Consider the following 20,249-nt stretch of genomic DNA (forward strand, 5'->3'; position numbering starts at 1 on the left):
CCAAAAGTAGGTGAGTTTGCAATGTAAACATAAGGGAGTTTGCAATGTATGCAATGTATATATAAGGGAGAATTTGTTGTCTGTAAGAGTAACTGATTACTCAACAGATGACTACAAATGTTGTGAGGATATGTAAAAATAGGTTAGTCCAGGTCCTATATTAGCAATTTTACCAGCCTGCTGAGGGGGGTTAGACCATACCACCTTCTGGGGTCTTTTCCCAGTCGTTTTACAGTTAGATCCCTCTCTCGTCCAAGATACTTTTCAGGATCCTTTAAAAATCAGACAGATTATGTTATTTTTCTGCCCACAACTCTGCCAAGTTTTCCTACTTCATTCAGAATAAAGGCCCAAATTCTTCCGATGGTCTACAAGACTTACATGATCTGGTCTCTACCTCTCTGATTCAGTCCTTACCAGTCTGCCCCTTGGTTCACTCGGCTACGGCAACACTGACCTTGCTGTTTTTTTAAATATGCCAGGCATGCATATTCCTCTGCCTGGAAAGCTCTTCCCCCAGCCATCCCCACGGCTAAGTCCCCCAACCTTCTGGCTTTGGCTCACAGAGAGGGGAATTCCTCTCTGTGAGGCCCCCCTGACCTGTGATTTCTAAAATCACGATGAACATCAACTCCAGTACCCACGCAGCACTGCAGAACCCCCTTATCCTGCCTCTGCTCTACTTTTCCCCCAAAAGCTCCAGTCATTTTGATCATATGATACAAATTATTTGTCATGTTTACTGTTTATTGTCTATTTCTTCTCACTGGGGTGGTGAAAGTAGAGATCTAGGTCTTTTATTTATTGAGATCGTCAAACCTACAATATTTGAAACTTAATATTTACTGAATGAAGGAATCAGAGAATTCTCTGAATTCACTGAATGAGATGGGCTTTCTTGGAGCGGTGATTTCTCAGTGGTGTGTGTGTGTGTGTGTGTGTGTGTGTGTGTGTGTCTTATGATAGGTATGGGGGCAGTGGCAGCCGGGGAAAGCAGAAAGAAGAGCAGGAGTCAGGTTTTAGGCTAGTCATTTTTCATTATTCAAAATGTCTGGGGACGCCTGGGTAGCTCAGTCAGTTAAGCGTCTGCCTTTGGCTCAGGTCATGATCCCAGGGACCTGGGATTGAGTCCTGTGTCGGACTCCCTGCTCAGCGGGAAGCCTGCTTCTCCCTCTCCCTGCCGCTCCCCCTGCTTGTGCTCTCTCTTTCCCTCTGACAAATAAATAAATAAAATCTTTTAAAAAAAAAATGTCTCTAGGGGCACCTCCCTGGCTCTGCCGGTAGAGCATGTGACTCTTGATCTCAGAGTGGTGAGTTCGAGCCCCATGTGGTAGAGATTACTTTAAAAGAATAAAAAAATTTAAAAATGTCTCCGATTCGGTTACCATGATAGAGTGTTTCCTGCAAATACGGTTCAGCTATGTGATTCTTTCATGGCCCTATCTCCTCTGCTTTTTTGAGTCAAACTGGTCCAAACTGGCTTTTGCTCCTAGCCTTGCCTGACCCAGGGCCTCGGGTCCTGCACCTGCCCGGCAAACAGAGCATTTGGCTTTTGCACTTCTGAGCTCTCCCTTCACCTGAGGCAGGGATGGCACTTTCTGAGACCGGCACCACTAGCTGCTTGTCCCTCTCTGGGCTTATTTTCTTCCCCCTTTTCTTTCTTCCTCCTGCACCCCTTCTGCCTGATCTCAGGGATTTTCGGTAACTCCTACATTTTTCTTAATGAAGTCTGTGGATCATATCTGTTTCCTAGATTTGCCTAAAGTGGCATTTGTAGATTTAAAAATTGTTTTCCTGTTCTCCTTATTGCTCTTGGTTTCCAGAAGAAAGGAAAATGCTGGCTTAAGCAGCAGTGCCAAAAAGCCCTTAAGATTCTAATTTTTAGCTTCCCCTTTCTCTTGACATTAACCCTGAATCACACTGTATACTGTTTTTAAAATCATAGTCAGAAATGCAGCTTAAATGACGGTCTTCTATATTATATTTTAAAATTTGGTATTACAATTTGGCTCATTTCAATTAGATTATAATAAAATGAAACACTCATACTTCTATCCTTATCACTAACACTGAACCCTGGAATTAATAGAACAGAAAATGCTCCTTCTTTTATATCTTCCCTGAAACTTGAGAGTAGCCTCAGCAAGCTGATTCTACTACAAATAATCAGATTCTAGTTAAAACTGTACACAAATGCAAGATCTGACAGCCAAAGTTAAGAATAAAGCTCTGATTCCCAAGTTTCTGCCTATAAAAATATACATTCTGTGAGGTGGTTAAAAAATTGCAATGTAATGGCACTGTGACTAAAGAAGAAATGATCGTACATACTAAAATACAAATTAATGCTGTCACTTACCTGACCATAATCATAGAATCCGTCACTAATTATGTTACTTGATGACAAATAGCCAGTCAGGCTGTATTTCAGGGACAGGTAGTTGTTGAGCAATTTGTTATAAGCTGCCTCACTGAATTTATTTTTTCGACTTACTGATAGATTAACTTCTTCAAGGATATCTAAAGCCCTGTCAATACAAGAAAAAAAGCATTATTTGCTTTAAACAAGCAATCCAATATTAAGTTCTCATTTATATACCAAGCCAAGACCCTGAATGAAGAATTGAGATGGAAAGGTTAAAGACATCTCACCCTTTTAGATAAAGTAATACTGACAGAATTGTGAAGATGAATCAGTCCTTGTGACTGATTCACATGTAGTGACTCATATTCAAACAGCTGAAAAGGACACTTTGAGGGTGGAAAAAATTCTTCATTTAAAGCAAAATTAGTATTGGGCTCCAACTCTTTCAGCTAACCAGGCAATATGCACAAACACAGAGATGGTTAGAAATAGGGTGAGCCCATCAGTGGACCCGTAAAACCCTATTTGCCAGTACGCTAAGGCAACTCGCTCATCTGCCACAGCTGGAGGACCTGCTTTAGTGGGGTGGGTTAAATGCCTAATTCTGACGGAGAAGTTTGGGTGGAGGTGGGGGAAAAAGTAGATGCAGTCATGGCTCACCCATTTCATTTTCGCTTCAAAAGTGGAAAGACAGAGTTGCTGTTTAGCAGTAGCAGAGGGGAGGGAAAGAGAGGCATTGATCAGGTTGAAAAGGTGGATAGGAGACAGTAAAGATGGTTTTGTAAGGGTGCTGGGGAGATCTCCAGGTGGGGGGAATGGGAGGGGACCCCCCCCACGCCCCGCCAGGCTGTCCCTTCTTAGGGAAGGTCCGCTGAGCCAGTCACAGCTCCCGAGGGCTCGGCAGCCTGTGAGATTAACTCCTGTGAGCGGGAGTGTGGACTCTGCCTGACCTTCCTTGCTTGAGCCCAAAGAGTGTGCTCCTTCAACTTCTGCTCTTCATCTGAGCCAGAGACTCGAGGCAGCTCCACTCACCCAAGCCTGCATAATTCAACAGCCATCAGCTCATCGTTGGCGCAGACCATCACGGCCCAGCTGGCGTGCCTTCTCACTTCTGCATTCTTAGAGCGCAGGAGCTCCACCAGCGGCTCCAGGCCGCCTGAATTTCTTAACTGAACATGGAAACCAAAAGTTTACACGTTGGGAGTACAGAATATAAATGCTGATTTTTTTTTTTAAATCTCATTTGATTGTTAAACGATTTTAACTATGTAAGAACATTTTAGGATATTTAGATTTATTACATCCAGGGGAAAGCAGTCTATTACAAAACCTTAAAGACAGGAGCCCAGATTTCTGTTCAAGGTCAAGAGGAGGCCACAGGCAAATAACCGAGGGAGGCCACTGTGACTTTGCATGGAGGTCACTGTGACCTTGCATGGGAGGGGGACTGAGAGCCTGTCTTCTTGCTCCCTGTGCTCATTCATTCTGCTCCTCAACACTGACTGTTCATTTGGCCCTATGGTAGACAGAATGATGGTCCCCCAAAGGTGTCCTTTTCCCTGGAAGGGATTTTGCAGATGTGACATGTTAATAAGTTTGAGATGGGGAGATTGTCCCAGATAATCAGGTGGGCCCAATTTAATTACCAGGGTCCTTATAAGACAGAGATATGGGTGCCTGGAGCCAAGAAAGGAGCCGTGTAGAAGCAGAGATTGGAGTAATACCCTTTGAAGATGGAGGAAGGGGCCACAGAAGGGATGGAGGTGGATGGTAAAAGCTAGAAAGGGCAAATTTTCCCTCAAAGTCTCCCAAAGGAACATAGCTCTGCCAACACCTTGATTTTAACCCGTAAGACCTGTTTTCAGACTTCTGACCTCCTATACTATACAATAACGGATTTCTATTACTTTAAGCCACAGTGTTGTGGTCATTTGTTACAACAGTAATAGGGAATGAATCCGGTCCCCAAGGCTGGGCAGGAGGAATTGATACAGTGACATGCTACCCATGTCACTGGACACCACCACCAAATCATCAGGGTGGACAAAGCAGTACCATAGCAATGCCCTAGAAAAAGACCAATTTTTGTTATTGCTGCACAGTGTCTTCTCTTCAATTCTCCAAGGAGTGAGGAAGAGATAAAAAAGAATAAGAAGAGAATTGGACAGAACCACATAAATTACATCGTTAAAGGAAATTCAAGTAATAAAGTAATTATTCATGGATAAAATCATTCCAATCCGAAAAAAAAAAAAAAAAAGATTTGACAGAGCTCTTGTCATATTGCCTGAAATGCAATACTCTATCATCTGAACCTAGAGGACAAAAAAAGAATATTCTACCGGTTTCTATGTGTAGTATCTGAAGACAAAAGCCCTTATGGGGTATGATCCACTTGATTCAGATTCAGTCATTTTCCGTCAATGTCCAGTGACATTTTCTTCTCAGGGATCACACTTTAGTACTTGTAACATTACAGCTTTAAAAAGTTTACTTGAAGCATCTTAGGCTTTAGCAAGTCAAATTTCTGAACATCTTTATTTCTGAGTATAATACAAGATAGTCTAACTCCATGTGTTCTTTTGGAAAAGATCTAATTCATTTATTAATTCCTTCATTCATTTACCCATTCATTTAATGACTGTTTAGTAAGTATGCACTCTGTGCCAGATATCTATTAATGGCATGGACACAGGGAAAAAAACCTCTCAGGTCCTTTCCCTAAGGCCTCAACCATATATGCAAAGCAGAAGACAAGGAAGCATACATAGGGTGTAAGGGAAGCATAGAGGAGGACGCTCCCCAGCTTGAGGGCTGAAGAAAGGCCTCATGGAAGACAGAATGGCTGACATGGGTTTTGAAGAAGTGCGATTTTATCAGCTGGACAAAAGTTTTCAATTAGCAATAATCGCGCCTCGGATAAACCTCACTGGCTACGATACTGCCACTGCGCAAAGCTCAGCTGGACAAAAGTGAGAATAGTTTTCCAAGCGGAGAAATCAAAGACATATAAATAAGAGAACAGAGCATTACGGACAGAATTACAAATGGTATGGTATTTCTGGAGTATGGAGTTAGGCCTGGGAAGAGGCTTCAGGCACAGGTGGGTAGGTGTGGGTCATTGGGAGCCCATGCAGATCACGCTAAGCAGCTCAACTTTTCCTCTGGGGCAATGGCGTGCCACTGGGGACTTGCAATGACGTGATGAGGGTCGTATATTTGAAAGATCAGTCTGGAGGCAGTGTGGGAAGCAGGGGTGGCAGGCGTAGGGAGAGCAGGAGACTGAGCTGCAATATTCCTGGAAAGAGACGGACTATTCTGCAGACTGCATCAAGGTAGGACCAAAACGCTTTGATCGCTGTGTTGCCGAAGCCTAGCATAGTGTCTGACACAAAGTAGATGGTAAATAAACATCTGGTAGTCTTGGGGTGCCTGGGCGGCTCAGCCAGTTGGGCGTCCAGTTCTTGGTTTCAGCTCAGGTCGGGATGTCTTGGGTGGTGGGATCGAGCCCGAGGCTTAAAAGCTTATGGAGTGCTTAGCACAGTGCCCACTGCCTAGTAAGTGCTCAGTAAGCATTAGCTGTTGTTATTTATATTGGCAGGAGAGGAACAAAGCCCTAGGCTGTTTGATGAGTGCTCCGTGACAAGTAAATATGACAAAAGCAGGAGAAAAAAGGATGTTTGTAGGTTTACATTACCTTTTTGAATAGAACCAAAGACACTTTTATATGATACACTTGTAAAAAAAAATGCAATTCTATGTTTTAAAACTTTGAAATATACAAGGAACACAGGAGTATGTGGAACCCATGTGTATAATGTAACACACTATAGTAAAGGCACGCCTGTTTGTCTACCGCTCAGCTTAAGAAATGACAAATTTAAATGACCTTGAGCCCCTGTTTTTTCCTCTCAGTTACATCCACTCCCTTGATTCCCCAAGAGGATTTCTTGAATTTGGGGTTAATCATTCTCTACCTTTGCCTTTAGAGTTGCAATGTACACGTATGTTTATCTAAACAATATATTGCTTAGATTTGTGTATTTACGAGTGCTACATAAACAGAATCATAGGTTGTAGTCTTCTGCAATTTGATTTTGCTCAGCATGGCTTGAGATTCATCTCTATTGATGTCTGTAGCTATAGTTCCTTCATTTTCACTGATGTGAAATTCCATTTTATGAATATACCACAAATTTATTTACCCATTCTCTTAAAAAACTAGACAATTGGTGTGTTTCCAGTTGTTTAGATATTATAAACAATGCATCTGGTGCACAGAGGCAAGAGGCCATTTTAGTTGTAGAACTTAGAAACAGAACGGCTGGATTATACCGGATTATAGGACATGCTCTTCTTTGCTAGGTAATGCCAATTTCTTTTCCAAATGTTGCACCAATTTAATAATTTAAATTTTTAGAGTAGTTTTAGGTTCACAGCAAAACTGAGCAGCAGGTACATAGATTTCCCATACTCCCTGCCCCCACACACGAGCAGCTTTCCCATTATCAACATCCCCTGCCGGACTGGTACATTTGTTACAACTGATGAACATACACTGACACATTATTATCACCCAGAGTCCATGGTTGAAGTGTTGCACCAATTTCAAAGGATCTAAATGATGGGTAGGTTCAAACACTTGAAAATGTTTCAAATTAATCCACCCAGAGGTAGAGACCAGAAAAATGAGAGAACAGATGTTATTAAAGCTCTCACCTCTGTCCGGGCCTCAACATCGCATGCGGTTGCAGCCACCATGAGAGCCGCTTTGCTCTGCACGATCGTGTTTGCAGAATGGAGTGGGCTGATGAGGGCGTGCATGACATTGTGGTTCTGTATGCTCACACGAAGGGGCTCCTGCATTGCCATGTTTGCTAATACTGTAGCAGCGTTGGAAATGGCTCCATCTCGTTTACTGGACAGGATGTTTATTAATGGATCAATACCATCAGCTTCAGCAGCAGCACTGGGTAAATGGAGGAGAAATGAATGTCATTCATCCGAGTTCAAGAAATTGTCTTTGGAGTATACAACGGAGCTTATTAAACAAATGAGTACATAAATACGGTTTTAGAAAGAAATTTACAATGCAATGAACCCAGACTTGTCGTGCTAGTGATTTAAGCGGAGTCTGGGAAAATGTCAGTTAAGAATGAATTTAAATAACCCTTTTCTTACCTCTACAGCTTGTAGTTATAGAAAAATGCATGGCTACTTCTTAGAAACTCTCCTACAGCTGTTCATTTTTTTAACTCAGTGATACTTAAAAGACAGGAATTCTATTCAAAGATAGCGGATTAAGATATTCTCAACCAGTAGGAAAACAAAACTTTATTTTTATTTTATTTTATCTTATTTATTTTTTAAGAGAGGGAGAGAGAGAGAACCTTAATCTTAATCTGGGCATGGAGCCTGACATGGGGCTTGATCTTACAACCCTGAGCTCAGGCCCTGAGCCAAAATCAAAAGTCAGATGCTTAACCCAACTGAGCCACCCAAGTGGCCCTAGGAAAACAAGACTTTTAATAGGGGAAATGAGTGAGTGGGAGATGCTCCTGGTTTAAGTTAAAACTCTTTAGCTCATCCTCCCCATCTTTAAATGAGGTTGTTAATTGTAGGCAGAGGTTAACAGATTTGAAGCCAGCAAAACATTTTGGAGATAAATGCTGCTTTTACAAATTAAATATCAAAGATCAAAGTCCTAACGTTGACATAATAACTAGTTTTAGTAATGTAGGCATATTCAGGTGTTAAATTTCCTATTTCTGCTATAAAAAGACCATGATTATCCATAAAACATATTAATAGTCTCACAAGTAATAAGCCTACACATCTTTTTAAGAACACCATACTGGGGTGCCTGGGTGGCTCAGTCATTAAGCATCTGCCTTCAGCTCAGGTCATGATCCTGGGGTCCTGGAAACGGGCCCCACATTGGGCTCCCTGCTCTGTGGGAAGCCTGCTTCTCCCTCTCCCACTCCCCCTGCTTGTGTTCCCTCTCTCGCTGTATCTGTCTCTGTCAAATAAATAAATAAAATCTTAAAAAAAAAGAATGCCATACTTTCTATAGTACTTGCTTTCTAATCACTTAAAAAGCTCATAAAGTAGTGAAAATAAAAAAGGGGATCATTTTAATAAGAGGAAGATGATTCAATTATGTTTTTTAATATTTGGAATTCTTTCAAATATGAGATGTTCCAAGCCATAAGATTATACAGAGCATCCTAGTTTCAAAGGAAGACCCCAAATTTTGTGTTAAAAACCCATTTATATCTTCATGGGAATAGAGGTAGTCAAGACAATAAAAAAAAATACCTGAGACTCCAATAATATGAACATCCCTTTAAGGTTTATATCTGACACATTTTTTTCCACTTAAGATCATATTAAGAACCAAAACTGAAAACAGCAAGTGAGGCTATATGATTCAGCCCATCACCCTGTATTCTGATGAATATTCTGATAATTAAATTTAATTTGGTAGTCACTTAAATTTGCTGATTGTGAAGGAGAAGTGACAATCTCAAAAACACAGGTTATCACAACTGTCCGAGAGAGGGCACAATGTAAATGAAGTGTCCCGGAGGAGAAAGGAAGCTGTGATTGTCACTCAGAGTAGCTCTGAAGTGGACCGAACAACAGCAACTGGGCCGGAATGAAATGATGAAGGCGGCCACTCTGGGGAACGCTGGACTCCGTTGGTGTTAACCCTGAAGGCACCTCCCACCCTGGTTTGAATAAATCCATCCAGAAAACACACTGTATTGATATGAAGGCAAAATCAGAGTTTGGTTCCATATCTTCCCATACCCTAGTCCTTGGTATATATTTAATCCTTCTTGTGGTGTCTCCCATTCTTTTCCTGGGAAGGCATCCCTTTAAAATTTGGTTAGATGACACATAACCAAAATTTGTTTCTATAAAAATATTGGTAGGAAGGGCCTGCATCTCACTATGATAGCTGGAGGGCCAGAACTTGCTCTCCTTTCCTAGAGGACAAAATAAACACTCTTAAGATAATTTTACTTTTACTTTTAATTCTCTCTCCTACCATTAATCAAACGGTGGTCATTTGATCGTATGAATAAGGAAAAATTTGGAGGCTCTAGTATATTAATTTCTCAGAAACTACTCATATTTTTACTTAGAGTGGAAATATTCAATTTTTTAAAACTGCCAGCAAGAATTTTAAATTATGCATATTTTCTAATTAATATGAGACGTAAACCTGCTCAAAAATAATTTTATTTCTTTGACTTATTTTTCAGGCACTGAACGCAATCAGTCCCTTCAACCAAAATACTTTGTAGTTTGTAATTATTGCAAACATTCCTCAGTTAGAAGGCAAGATGCCTTTGTCACTTAGTGATTTTTCCTTCGACAAGGTTCACCTTTTGAAACATCCTGGATAATCAGGGAGGAGAACACAGTGGAGGTGTTTCATTGTAACCGTGACAGAAACTACAAGTATTATAGGTAAGTGCATCTCAGTACATTCTCCAGGTCTGTGTCTTTTGTATGTTTCAGGGGTTTTCTGGAAAATTTAAGTGAATACATAGGATCCCACTTTGTCATTTCAGTTTATCTTATTTATTAAAAAAAAAAATGGGCTGCGAGATACCGAATTTTCATCAGATGTGCCTCTGCTCACAGCCTTTGTGCTTGGGTTTGCTTCCTCCTCTCTCCTGGACAAAGGCATATTTTGCCTTGGTTCATTTCTATCTCTGCCTTCTGCTCTTTTCTGTGCTCTTTATGAACCAGTAGAGAGAAGTACGTAAAATCCTAGCTGGTTAAGGAACCGAAGATTCTAGTACACCGTGGAATATAGCTTTTACTAAATTGAACATAACGGCCAGCACCAAAAGACAAATCGTACATATGCAGCTGGGAGAATGATTTGCATTGTGTGTACATACCTGCCCATAATGTGCTATGTGCAGTCTGGTTAGGTGTGAAAAGCATAACCAAGATTAAGTTATTATGGTGGAAAAAAATCAAGCTATTATTCTTACCCAAGAAAACCTAATTCCATTCTAGAAATAGAGCACAGAACTTACTTTTTTTTAAAAAAAAGAACTGCATTAATTTTGTGTTTCAAACCCAAGACATTCTGTTTTATTTTTCCCTGTGTCTGATATGTACACAGGCTGGAGCCTGTCATATTTTAAAAACACATTTCCGTTTCCTAGATAGTATGGCATTATCCAAATGAATGGGACAGAAGTCAAACTGCTTTGTTACAAAATCCAGAATTATAGGGCCATATGTCATCACGATAATCCAAAAATATTTTGATTCTTACTATCGTGAACCTCCATCAGTTGGAGTTTAATCAAGTAAGAGTTCAAAAAACTAACAAAAACCCAAATATGGGAAAGTATAAAAACATCTGTTTATATCATTTGATATATGTAAACAGAAGTGAAGTTGGGCAAGTCATGTGTGTCCAATTTATTACCAAGTCCTAACTCTTTTCGGCTTCCCTATTTCTCCAATCTCTCTCTTGTCTCCAGCTCCATCTCTCCGATCTAATCCAGTTCATCAATCCCTTGTGAACTGATGTGCTCTTCTAACAGGTCTCTCCTCCACCCCTCTGATTCTTTCTCCAACTTTTAGCTAAAGTGATCTTTTAAAATAATAATCAGATTATTATAATTATATACATCATACACATCATCAGATTTCTCCCCTCCTTAACATGTTTCTGGTTTCCCGTTGCTCAGGACGAAGCCCTAAATTTCCCACATGGCCTCCAAGGCCCTGCATGACCCCACCTGCCCCCCACCGGCCCACGCCCCCTCACCTCTCCCTGTGGCTTTATGCTCTGGGCCTCTCTGCGACCTGCAACAGGCCAGGCTCTGGCTTACCTCTGGGTATTCCCATACGCCTGCCGTTCTTACTTCCTGATGAACTCTTCCCCCGGATAATTCCCATTCACCTTGCCAAGCTCAGCACAAATGCCTCTTCCTCAAGGAAGCGTACCTTGACCCTCAAACTAGATACCAGGTCTCTTTTCCTCATGAGCTCAAGATCATTTGTTTGCTAAACATATATACATTTTTTAAAATGATGTTTTGGCACAAATGGTCACACAGAACGGCAACAGTCTTGAAATACTATGTTATAGAAGCTTGTTGTGGAAAGGAGTTTACCACAAAGCTTTTTGGTTAAATCCCTGAACCCCACAATGAAAAAGCACTTACAGCAGGGGCACTAAGAACATGGTTAAAGAAAAATACAATGACTGTGCACACATAGTGTCTGTTTACGGCTCACTGAAAATACTATGTGATTTCATGTGAGTGTGTCTTTGCATTCATGTTTTCTCTGCCCAAAAGTCCCGGTCCTACCCATCCATACCTCTTTCCCCGGGGAACTGTAGCTCACCCTTCAAAACCCGCTCAACTGCCCCTTTGTGTGCGGTCATTCTTGCCCATCCCCGCCTCTCCTTGTTACTCATACCTTCCTCTTGCTATGTCTACACCTGGTCCCCACTTCTTAGAGGTAGTGCTTGAGTCTTATTTATATCCCCAGTGCTGAGAAGATCAATATATTTAAATTGACTTGACTCCACTCAAGGGGAGCGATGAAGAAAACCCGCAGGAGTCGAGAGAGGGTGAGGGAAAAATACCCAGTTCAGCTTTACGTTTGGAAGAAGGCATAGGGCCCAATACAACTGAGATCTCTGCTTATAGCACTTACAGCTGCTCTCCCCATCCCCAACACTTCCCTAATTATTTAGTGAAGCAATTTTTATACAGAGTTTAGGGAATGACATCTTGCACTTTAGACCACGTCTTAGGGATATGTCCATTTATATACTAAAGGATGTCCCTATTTTGTCTTTGCAGACACAGTCGACTCTGTCTATTTGGGTCGCGTCATCAGATGACATTATTTGGTACTTCTCAGAAAACCTTTGTTGCACTTCGGAGGTTCACATTTAACCCATCTGCAAAGGCTGGTTACATGATTCAAGGGTGACCTTGGGCAGTACAGAAATCTGTTTAACAGAGCCCACATACAGGGTAATATGTGGAACCCGATGGAACAGATGGTAATATTGGCAATCAGAACCTTGTTTGTTAACAGTGATTACAACCATTCCCACCAGCATGACTTTTCATATGTCTCGGCGAGGTTTGTCACACCAAGAAAGACATACTGGCGGCAGACACGCTGCAAGTGGTCAGGAGAGGTGCTTAGGCAGCGGACGCGGGGGGCACATGTGTGAGCCTTGTCAGCTGCCCGTGAGTCTACACAGGTGCATGGGGATGGGGCGCTGGCTGGGATGATAAACGGGTCTCCTGGTTGTCACAGCCAGATTTGGAATGCTGTGACAGGATTCCTGACTCTCGTTCCAGCCAATTTCTCAACAAAAGTAATGATCCAAGAAGTCGAGTGTGTTCGTTAAATTGATCAATTTCTGACTACATCCAAAACAACCATGACCCTGCGACCAGCCCCGCAGTGGCAGAAGAATGGGATGTTGGCCCCCAACTCTGGCCGAACTCCATGGCTGACAAAAGTAACCAAGAGAATTTTCTCCTTTGAAAGAAATATTATTTAAAAGAAGCTGATCAGTAGTTAAGGGAGAGGATCACAATTAACTGTAGGCAAATGCTTAAAAAGAAGGGTTTTTTAAGTAGCATGTAATTATTAAAGGAAAACCCAGCCAGGAAAACAAATGCATGCAGTTTTACATCCTATTGCAAAATAGGGAGAATGCAAAAAAAAAAATTTTTTTTTTAAAGTATGTGACCTAATTGTTTATCTCATATTGATGTATCTCAGTGGCATAATTTTGAGACTTTCAGAGTGTGCTCTTCTGCTACGGTTGCTATGACATCATGGTTTCTAAAGAGAGCGTGTCCAGTTGCAAAGAGACTAACTAGTCCGTGCTAACCCAGCACCTCCACAAACAGCATGCAGGTTTTTGTTACCAGTTATGAGGCAGGCAGTCAAAGTCTAGGGAGATCAAATGTAATTTTCTTACAAGTGACATGGAATCCTTATTGACCTATCTGCTCAATCACAATCCTTCAGTTCCATACATGCCACCTTCTGTTTTGAGAGCTGGAATGCCTGCCAATAATTAACTAGCTGCCATCAGGAAAGAACAACCGTCTTCATGTTACATGGCTGACTTGTCTCCTGATAAAACAGGAATAATGGTCAAGGTGTTGGAATACTCATAATAACTGGCTTTTGCAGTTACTGAATGTTTCTATTTAGCCTGGAAATCAGTCTCTTTACGTATCTGCATGTGACAAGTGACGCTATCCCAAAGTAATTAGAGGTACCATTGTTGATTTTCTTCACTAAGGAATAAGGATGCTGCATGCTTTCTTGCGACAGCACATCAAAACCCCTGGCACTTGCCCGGCTGCCTTATTCTCGTCAGTTCTAATGTCCCCTCTTTGGAGAGGCCGTCTTGGACGGGGTTTATGTCATCCTCCCTGACCCCTTTCACAACCCGGTGTCACGCATGCTCCTCTCTAGAACATTGTGCTGCTTTATTTAATTGATACTGTTATCTCTTCTCAAATTACTGTCTTAAAATTACTCCCTATGGTCCGACTCCCTGTGTGAAAAGTAGATTTCATGACAGCGGTCTGATGGAACCTTCGATGTGCTCCCCACAGTATCCCTGCAGCCTAGAACAGTGCCTAGACATAAAGAACCCCCAAGAAATGGAGAAAGAGTTACAAAAGAAACCTAAACTCTTAACTCCTTTCACCTCTGAGATAAAATGATAAAAGTGGTAAAGAGTGATCCCAACTAGTTCCTAGTGGAAGTTGTGCTCAAGACTCCCTATGATACTGGATAGAGGGTAGTTACTCAGATGCACAAAATATAACAGATAATCTAGGCTCACTTTTCTTTGTTCTGTAGTTAAGAAAGATAACATTTAGAGAGACTAAGACTTGCTCATGAGGCAAGTCAATCAACCAACACAGGATTAAAACCCCGGTGGTCTGACTTTTAGTCTATAACCTTTTTTACAATCATCCCTCTCCGAAGCTTTAAAAAGTATGGTGTTTTTTAGGAAAAAAAAAAAAATCCAGGGAATGAGAAATGAGGCGGGCCAGTTTGATATGCAGCATAGTGGGAAATTCTTACTAACCAATGGATATATTTTTTCCCTTTTCCTTATTCTCCTTACAGAAGGAGGGGAAAGGAGAGGAAGGATAATGGAAAGGAAGCTGGGAGGAATGGAGTGGTCCTTATTATTTAGGAAGGAAAGGAGGAAATGAAGATTCACCCCTTCAGAGGGGCCGACTGGAGTTCCAAGAGCACTGGGCAGGCCAGTCTGGAAGAATTCAGAGATCAGGAAAGCAAAGAAAAGCATTTTGGTGAAGATGTGCAGAAGTTCAGACTCAGATACTAAGCAGGAGGCAGAGAGAGAGAAAAGTTGCAGGAGTGGAGACTAGGAGTTTCAACTCCCGCAAACTCCCTATGGTTATGCATAGCAGACTGCCTCGGGGCGTGTCCACCCCACTGCCATGACCCTGGGCAAAGACTGTGCCTCTGTTTCCTCATCTGCAGAGTGGACCTAACAATTATCCCTGCCTCACGGCACTGCTTCGAGGATTTAATAATATATTCCATTTCAAGTACCTAGCTCAAAGCCTGGCCCACACACGCCAGTTCTCACCATCACCACGGTCTACTATATTCAGTGAGCCACAAGGCAGAGATTTTCCTATATCCTATCTTGATTTTTTGGACCATGGAAAAATATCGTATTTCCAAATTTGCATGTGTGTATGAAATTTTCATTTTCAGACAACTTTTCAGCGAAGTGGTCAAATCTCCAACACCCGCAGGGCTAGAGCTGGGACAGTTTCCTCAGGAGTCCCACCCAAGTCTTTCCTATTTAGGCGCAGCCAGTGAGCAATAAAGGCCATTTCCAGAGAGGAAAAAAAAATCAGAGAAAATGACTAATATAAAAAGTCAAGGATGAGTAAAAATGGAATTTATGTAGGTTTTAAGTACTGCTTCAAAGTGAGAGTGTGAGAGAAAAAAAATCACACAATAATTTGAAAATTTTCTATGAAAATCAGTAATGTTAGAAATCAAACCTGAGGGGCGTCTTCGTGGCTCAGTCGTTAAGCGCCTGCCTCTGGTCAGGTCATGATCCCGGGGTCCTGGGATCAGGCCCCGCATCGGGCTCCCTGCTCGGTGGGAAGCCTGCTTCTCCTTCTCCCACTCCCCCTGCTTGTGTTCCCTCTCTCACTGTCTCTCTCTGTCAAATAAATAAATAAAATCTCAAAAAAAAAAAAAAAAAAGAAATCAAACCTGAAAGGGGTACCAGAAACTTTAAGATAAGAATATGCAAATGTCAGTCTCTGCTCTCTGGGTAATAAAAGCAGCATAGACAATTTTCTAATTGAACATTTCATGGGATTCCCACAGCCTCACGAAACTAGAAGCCAATAAATTTTAAACTGTGAAGGTCGATTAGGCAACAACTAACACAAAATGGAGATATGGAATCAACCTGTTTTATTGTAATATCCAGCTTTTCACTCTATATCTTTCTTCAAATCCAGTATGATTTTTCCAACCTACTATAGCCTGTGTTATAACAACATTCTATCAGGCAGAGAAGGAATCAAGGTGCTAACAAGAAGAAATGAAAAATATCCATTCAGTAAACTTGGATGGAAATAATACAAGAATAAATTTTAAGTTTACCACAAAGACTCTTACCATTTATTTGATTAACTTCAGAAACCTTTTAAAATAATAAATAAACACTTTAAATTCTTTGCGATATCATCCTTAATACAAAAGTTTAAAACATCCTTATACAAAACTGAATTTCCTAAAAGGTTATGAAACTAACTCAGTTATCTTGTAGGATGCTCAAATTGTGAGCATTCTAATTCAAAGGAGGTAGAATCTTACAACAAAGTGATACTAATAATTTTAAAACAAAATAATCTTTTCTATTATACAAAGTCAAGAGCAAAAAATCAGCTCTAGAGAGACTACAATAACAATGAGATTAACTGATGCTGTCCAAGCATATGCTATTAATCCTATATGGTTATATAGCACAGCAGATATTCAGTCACTGGAACAATGAATGTGTCAAAACATTTTAAAGTGACTGCACCTTAAAAGGGACCAAAGACAAATGTAAGCATCTATTAACACACATTTAGCAGGAGAATATTCTTTCTTCAAAAGCAACACAATGAAATGCTTACGAGATGACAATATTTTAATAATGTTTTAAAATATTATTTTAGATGCACCAGAGTGTTTCAAATTAAATTATTGTGCCTTTCATTAAAATACAGAGCAATCTTTCCATTGCCTTTTTTGCCCTTCCCCCAACTTCCTTCTTAATGACCACTAGGGGTCAGTATGAAGACACAGTTCCCTTCACTGCAGTGAAAACAGAGCTCTGGAAACATTTTCCTGGCGAAAAACCCTTACGCAACAAAGACAATAACTGTACAGCTTTGGCATTCTGAAGTCCAACCGATACATCAAGTCTATAACATGAGTTTGCATTTTTCATGAGACTGCATTTTAATTTTGTAAATCACAGTGGATTAGTTCTACAGTCGATGTTTCTTTAATAGCAAAGTATTCAAAGTGACAAGATTACTTACTCTAAGTGTATCTGTGTGAACTGGCCAAGAAAATATGCTCTAGAACAGACGGTAAAATTTATTTTCAAAGGGTGAGATTACACAACTCTTGGCCATCTCAAAGCCATACATCCCATCTCTTCCCGTAGAGGAACAGAGATGGAAGTGAAGCTTGTGTTTTGCCAACTTTAGGGGAGACTGTTTTTTTTCTCCTTCAAAGTGACTGTCCTTGTTGGGCACACAATAGCTTTGAGTGCATAATATAGCCAATTCTAAGATATAGCATTAGCCTGTATATTTAAGTCTACAAATTAAAAGAAATACTTGTAAAAATAAATATACAATTATATTACCTTCCCCCAACTCTATTTAATGGGGTCAGAATGGGGAAAAAAAAAATCTTTGAGAAGTGCTTTCTATACAATACTAGAGAGATTTAACATTCCAAGAAATGACTTAGGGTCAGGCTCTCCCCTGACAATGCCCAGTGACTGATAGGGAGTTGGGTCATAGTGAACAGATGAAGTCCTGCCTTTTCTTGAAGTGCTGTATAAAGTTCTGGACGTGGCACACCTTTCAAATGGTTTCTCTACACCTTATATGGCTTTCTTAGGCATGGTATGCCATGAATAATTCTACTATTCAGTCAATGCTTTATTTCTACGTTAGTGAAAAGAAATATTAATACTGATAATACAAAATGACAGGTTATCCATAGATAATACAGAACATTCAAAAGTTCCTAAAGTACTCAAACACACATCCATATAATTTGGGGGCATTGTATCTCTTTCTGGAATCCCTTTGAGGTATACTCCTTACTCATCTCCTCATTTCCTTTGCTGTGGTCCTGACCATAGGTCACACAATAGCAGACTGGTCCCTACAGAAGAGCTTTGTTTCTAGGGGCGCCTGGGTGGCTCAGTCAGTTAAGTGTTGGCCCTCGGATCAGGTCATGGTCCCGGGGTCCTGGGATCGAGCCCCATGTTGGGCTCACTGCTCAGCGGGGAACCTGCTTCCCCCTCTCCTCCCCACTTGTGCTCTCTCTTGCTATCTTTGTCTCTCTCTAAGTAAATGAATAAAAGAAGAAGAAAGAAGAAGAAGAAGGATAGCTTTGTCTCTGGTATTGTGAAGGCCCGCAGTGGCCCAGCAACCAACTTTTTGTTTAAGTAACCACTATATGTGCTGTCATTTAGAACTCACTTAACTCACTGCTGTTGCGGAAAGCGAAGAAGGGGTATAAGAAATAAAAAATAAAAAACAAAGAAATGGAGATTAGAAGGTCTCTAAGCTTGAGCAAAATCACCCAGTTCTTCATGGAGAGCACATGGAATAAGTATGAAGAATCAAGAGTTAGTATGATCTATGAATAAACAATAGAGACTTGATTATGTATTTTCTACAGCAAAACCACAGTTTGTACTTACTTATCTATGGGTATTAATGGTATTATTAACTTTTTATGTTTTTATTTTATTCATTGTCTTATTTCCTAAAATAACTATCTTTTGAGAACTATCAAGTCACCAACCATACTATTTTCTAATCTTTTCATAGTTTAATAATAGCCAAAATTTACTTAGTGTTGGCAAGGAAAATGAAAAACATCGAACTCTTTTTATTCTTAGGATAACTCAGAAACTCTAATTCTGATCAGATCCAACAGATGGCACTGATGTTATAAATTAACAGTTTAAAATACTCCTGTAATATGTAGAATCTGCCCCTCAGAAGAATGTCAACCAAGAATAATTCTCTCGGTATTTGCATAAATAATGTACAGCTTTGATATGAATAATTGGATAGAAGAGTACAAGGTAAATATCACATGAAATTTTGCTGAAATGGTATTTCCTGTATCAAAAATCAACAACTTTCTCCTTTCCAAAAAGTATTGTAAATCGAGAATTGTCAGAAAGATTAGCAGTGAACCAAGAAAGGATAACAGTGTCCAGAGTAACTAAGTGGGTTACATTTTTTTAAAAGATTTATTATTTATTTTTAGGGAGAAAGAGGGCACATGAATGTGAGCCCTGGCGGGGGGTAGGGTGGGAGGTAGAGGGATGGGTAGGAGCAGAGAGAGAGAATCTTCAAGCAGGCTCCCTGCTGAGAGCAGAGCCTGATGCAGGGCTCGATCCCACCACCCTGAGATCATGACCTGAGCCAAAACCAAGATTTGGACGCTTAACTGACAGAGTCACCCAGCCACCCCAATGGGTTACATTTTTATATAAAAATTCATTATTGCTTTTTGGTTTCTATTTTCACTTATTTCTTCCTATGGGGTTGTCTTAGACTTCTCACTTTTTATTTATTCACTTAAAAAATAATTTTACTTTTTTTTCTCCTCTATCACTTTAAATAAGTGAATCTGGTTGGGACACCTGGGTGGCTCAGTTGGTTAAGTGTCTGCCTTTGGCTCAGGTCATGATCCCAGGCTCTTGGGATCCAGTCCCACTTCTGGCTCCTTGCTCAGCGGGGAGCCTGCTTCTCCCTCTGCCTGCTGCTTCCCCTTCTTATGCTTGTTTTCTCTCTCTCTCTCTGACAAATAAATAAATAAAATCTTAAAATAAATGAATGAATCTGGCTGTTCTTGTCATTTTTTCCTACACCTCCAAACTGTTATTTTTATTTGTGTTCGTGGCCTTACCATGTTTTTATCCACTTTAAGTGATCTTTACCCTGCAGATAATAAAGAATGAGAAGTATGACTAGAAAACTCTTAGAGGTGTGTTTCCACTGCTGCTTCTGTGATTCCAATTATGTAAAAATGAACACATAAAACAAGAGAGATGATCGCTTTCTGTTTGAAGTTATGGGCATTGGTTGATGTCAAACAGACCTGTTTTTTCACTGTCCTGTTGCTTTCCATTGTATTTTGGGTTAAGTCCACTTCCCCCAAATGCCTACTCTGCAATGGGCACTATTCTAGATGCTTGGTAGGTATCAGCGAATTAAACAGACAAAGGCACTTCCTTCATGGGTGCTGGTCAGAGGACGGTTGGGGACAGAAAATAAATAACAAACATAATGAGTGAGTTACATAGTATGTTAGAAAATCGTAAGTGCTATGGAAAAGGGGCAGCAGGGAAAGAGGTTTGAGAAAAAGTGTGTGTAGGTGCACCAGTAAACAATGTGGTCATGGTGGGTCTCTTTAAGAAGGTGACATTTGAACAGACTTGAAGGACGAGTGAGCCATGGGCATTCTGGGGTTAGAAGAACATTCCATGCACAGAGACTGGTCCATCCATAAGGCCTGAGGCAAAATACTA

General features: G+C 40.6%; 1 protein-coding gene and 1 pseudogene across 8 annotated transcripts in view; both read right to left on the minus strand.

Annotated features, from left to right (window-relative positions):
• Positions 1–20,249, minus strand: part of ARMC3 (armadillo repeat containing 3) — a 91,428-nt gene that overhangs the window by 21,438 nt on the left and 49,741 nt on the right. For all 8 annotated transcript variants that reach the window (XM_073885560.1, XM_073885559.1, XM_073885562.1 and 5 more), the window contains 3 exons: positions 7,085–7,334; positions 3,398–3,534; positions 2,360–2,528 (listed from right to left, as the gene is read on the minus strand). In XM_073885560.1, the coding sequence (XP_073741661.1) occupies positions 2,360–2,528; positions 3,398–3,534; positions 7,085–7,334 (556 nt within the window). The remainder of the gene's footprint in view (positions 1–2,359; positions 2,529–3,397; positions 3,535–7,084; positions 7,335–20,249) is intronic.
• On the minus strand, positions 5,244–5,324 carry LOC112839042 (U4 spliceosomal RNA; annotated as a pseudogene).

Source organism: Callorhinus ursinus, unplaced genomic scaffold (genome assembly GCF_003265705.2).
Source record: "Callorhinus ursinus isolate GAN/ISIS: 27379988/994484 unplaced genomic scaffold, GSC_fseal_2.0 scaffold63, whole genome shotgun sequence".
Taxonomy (NCBI): domain Eukaryota; kingdom Metazoa; phylum Chordata; class Mammalia; order Carnivora; family Otariidae; genus Callorhinus; species Callorhinus ursinus.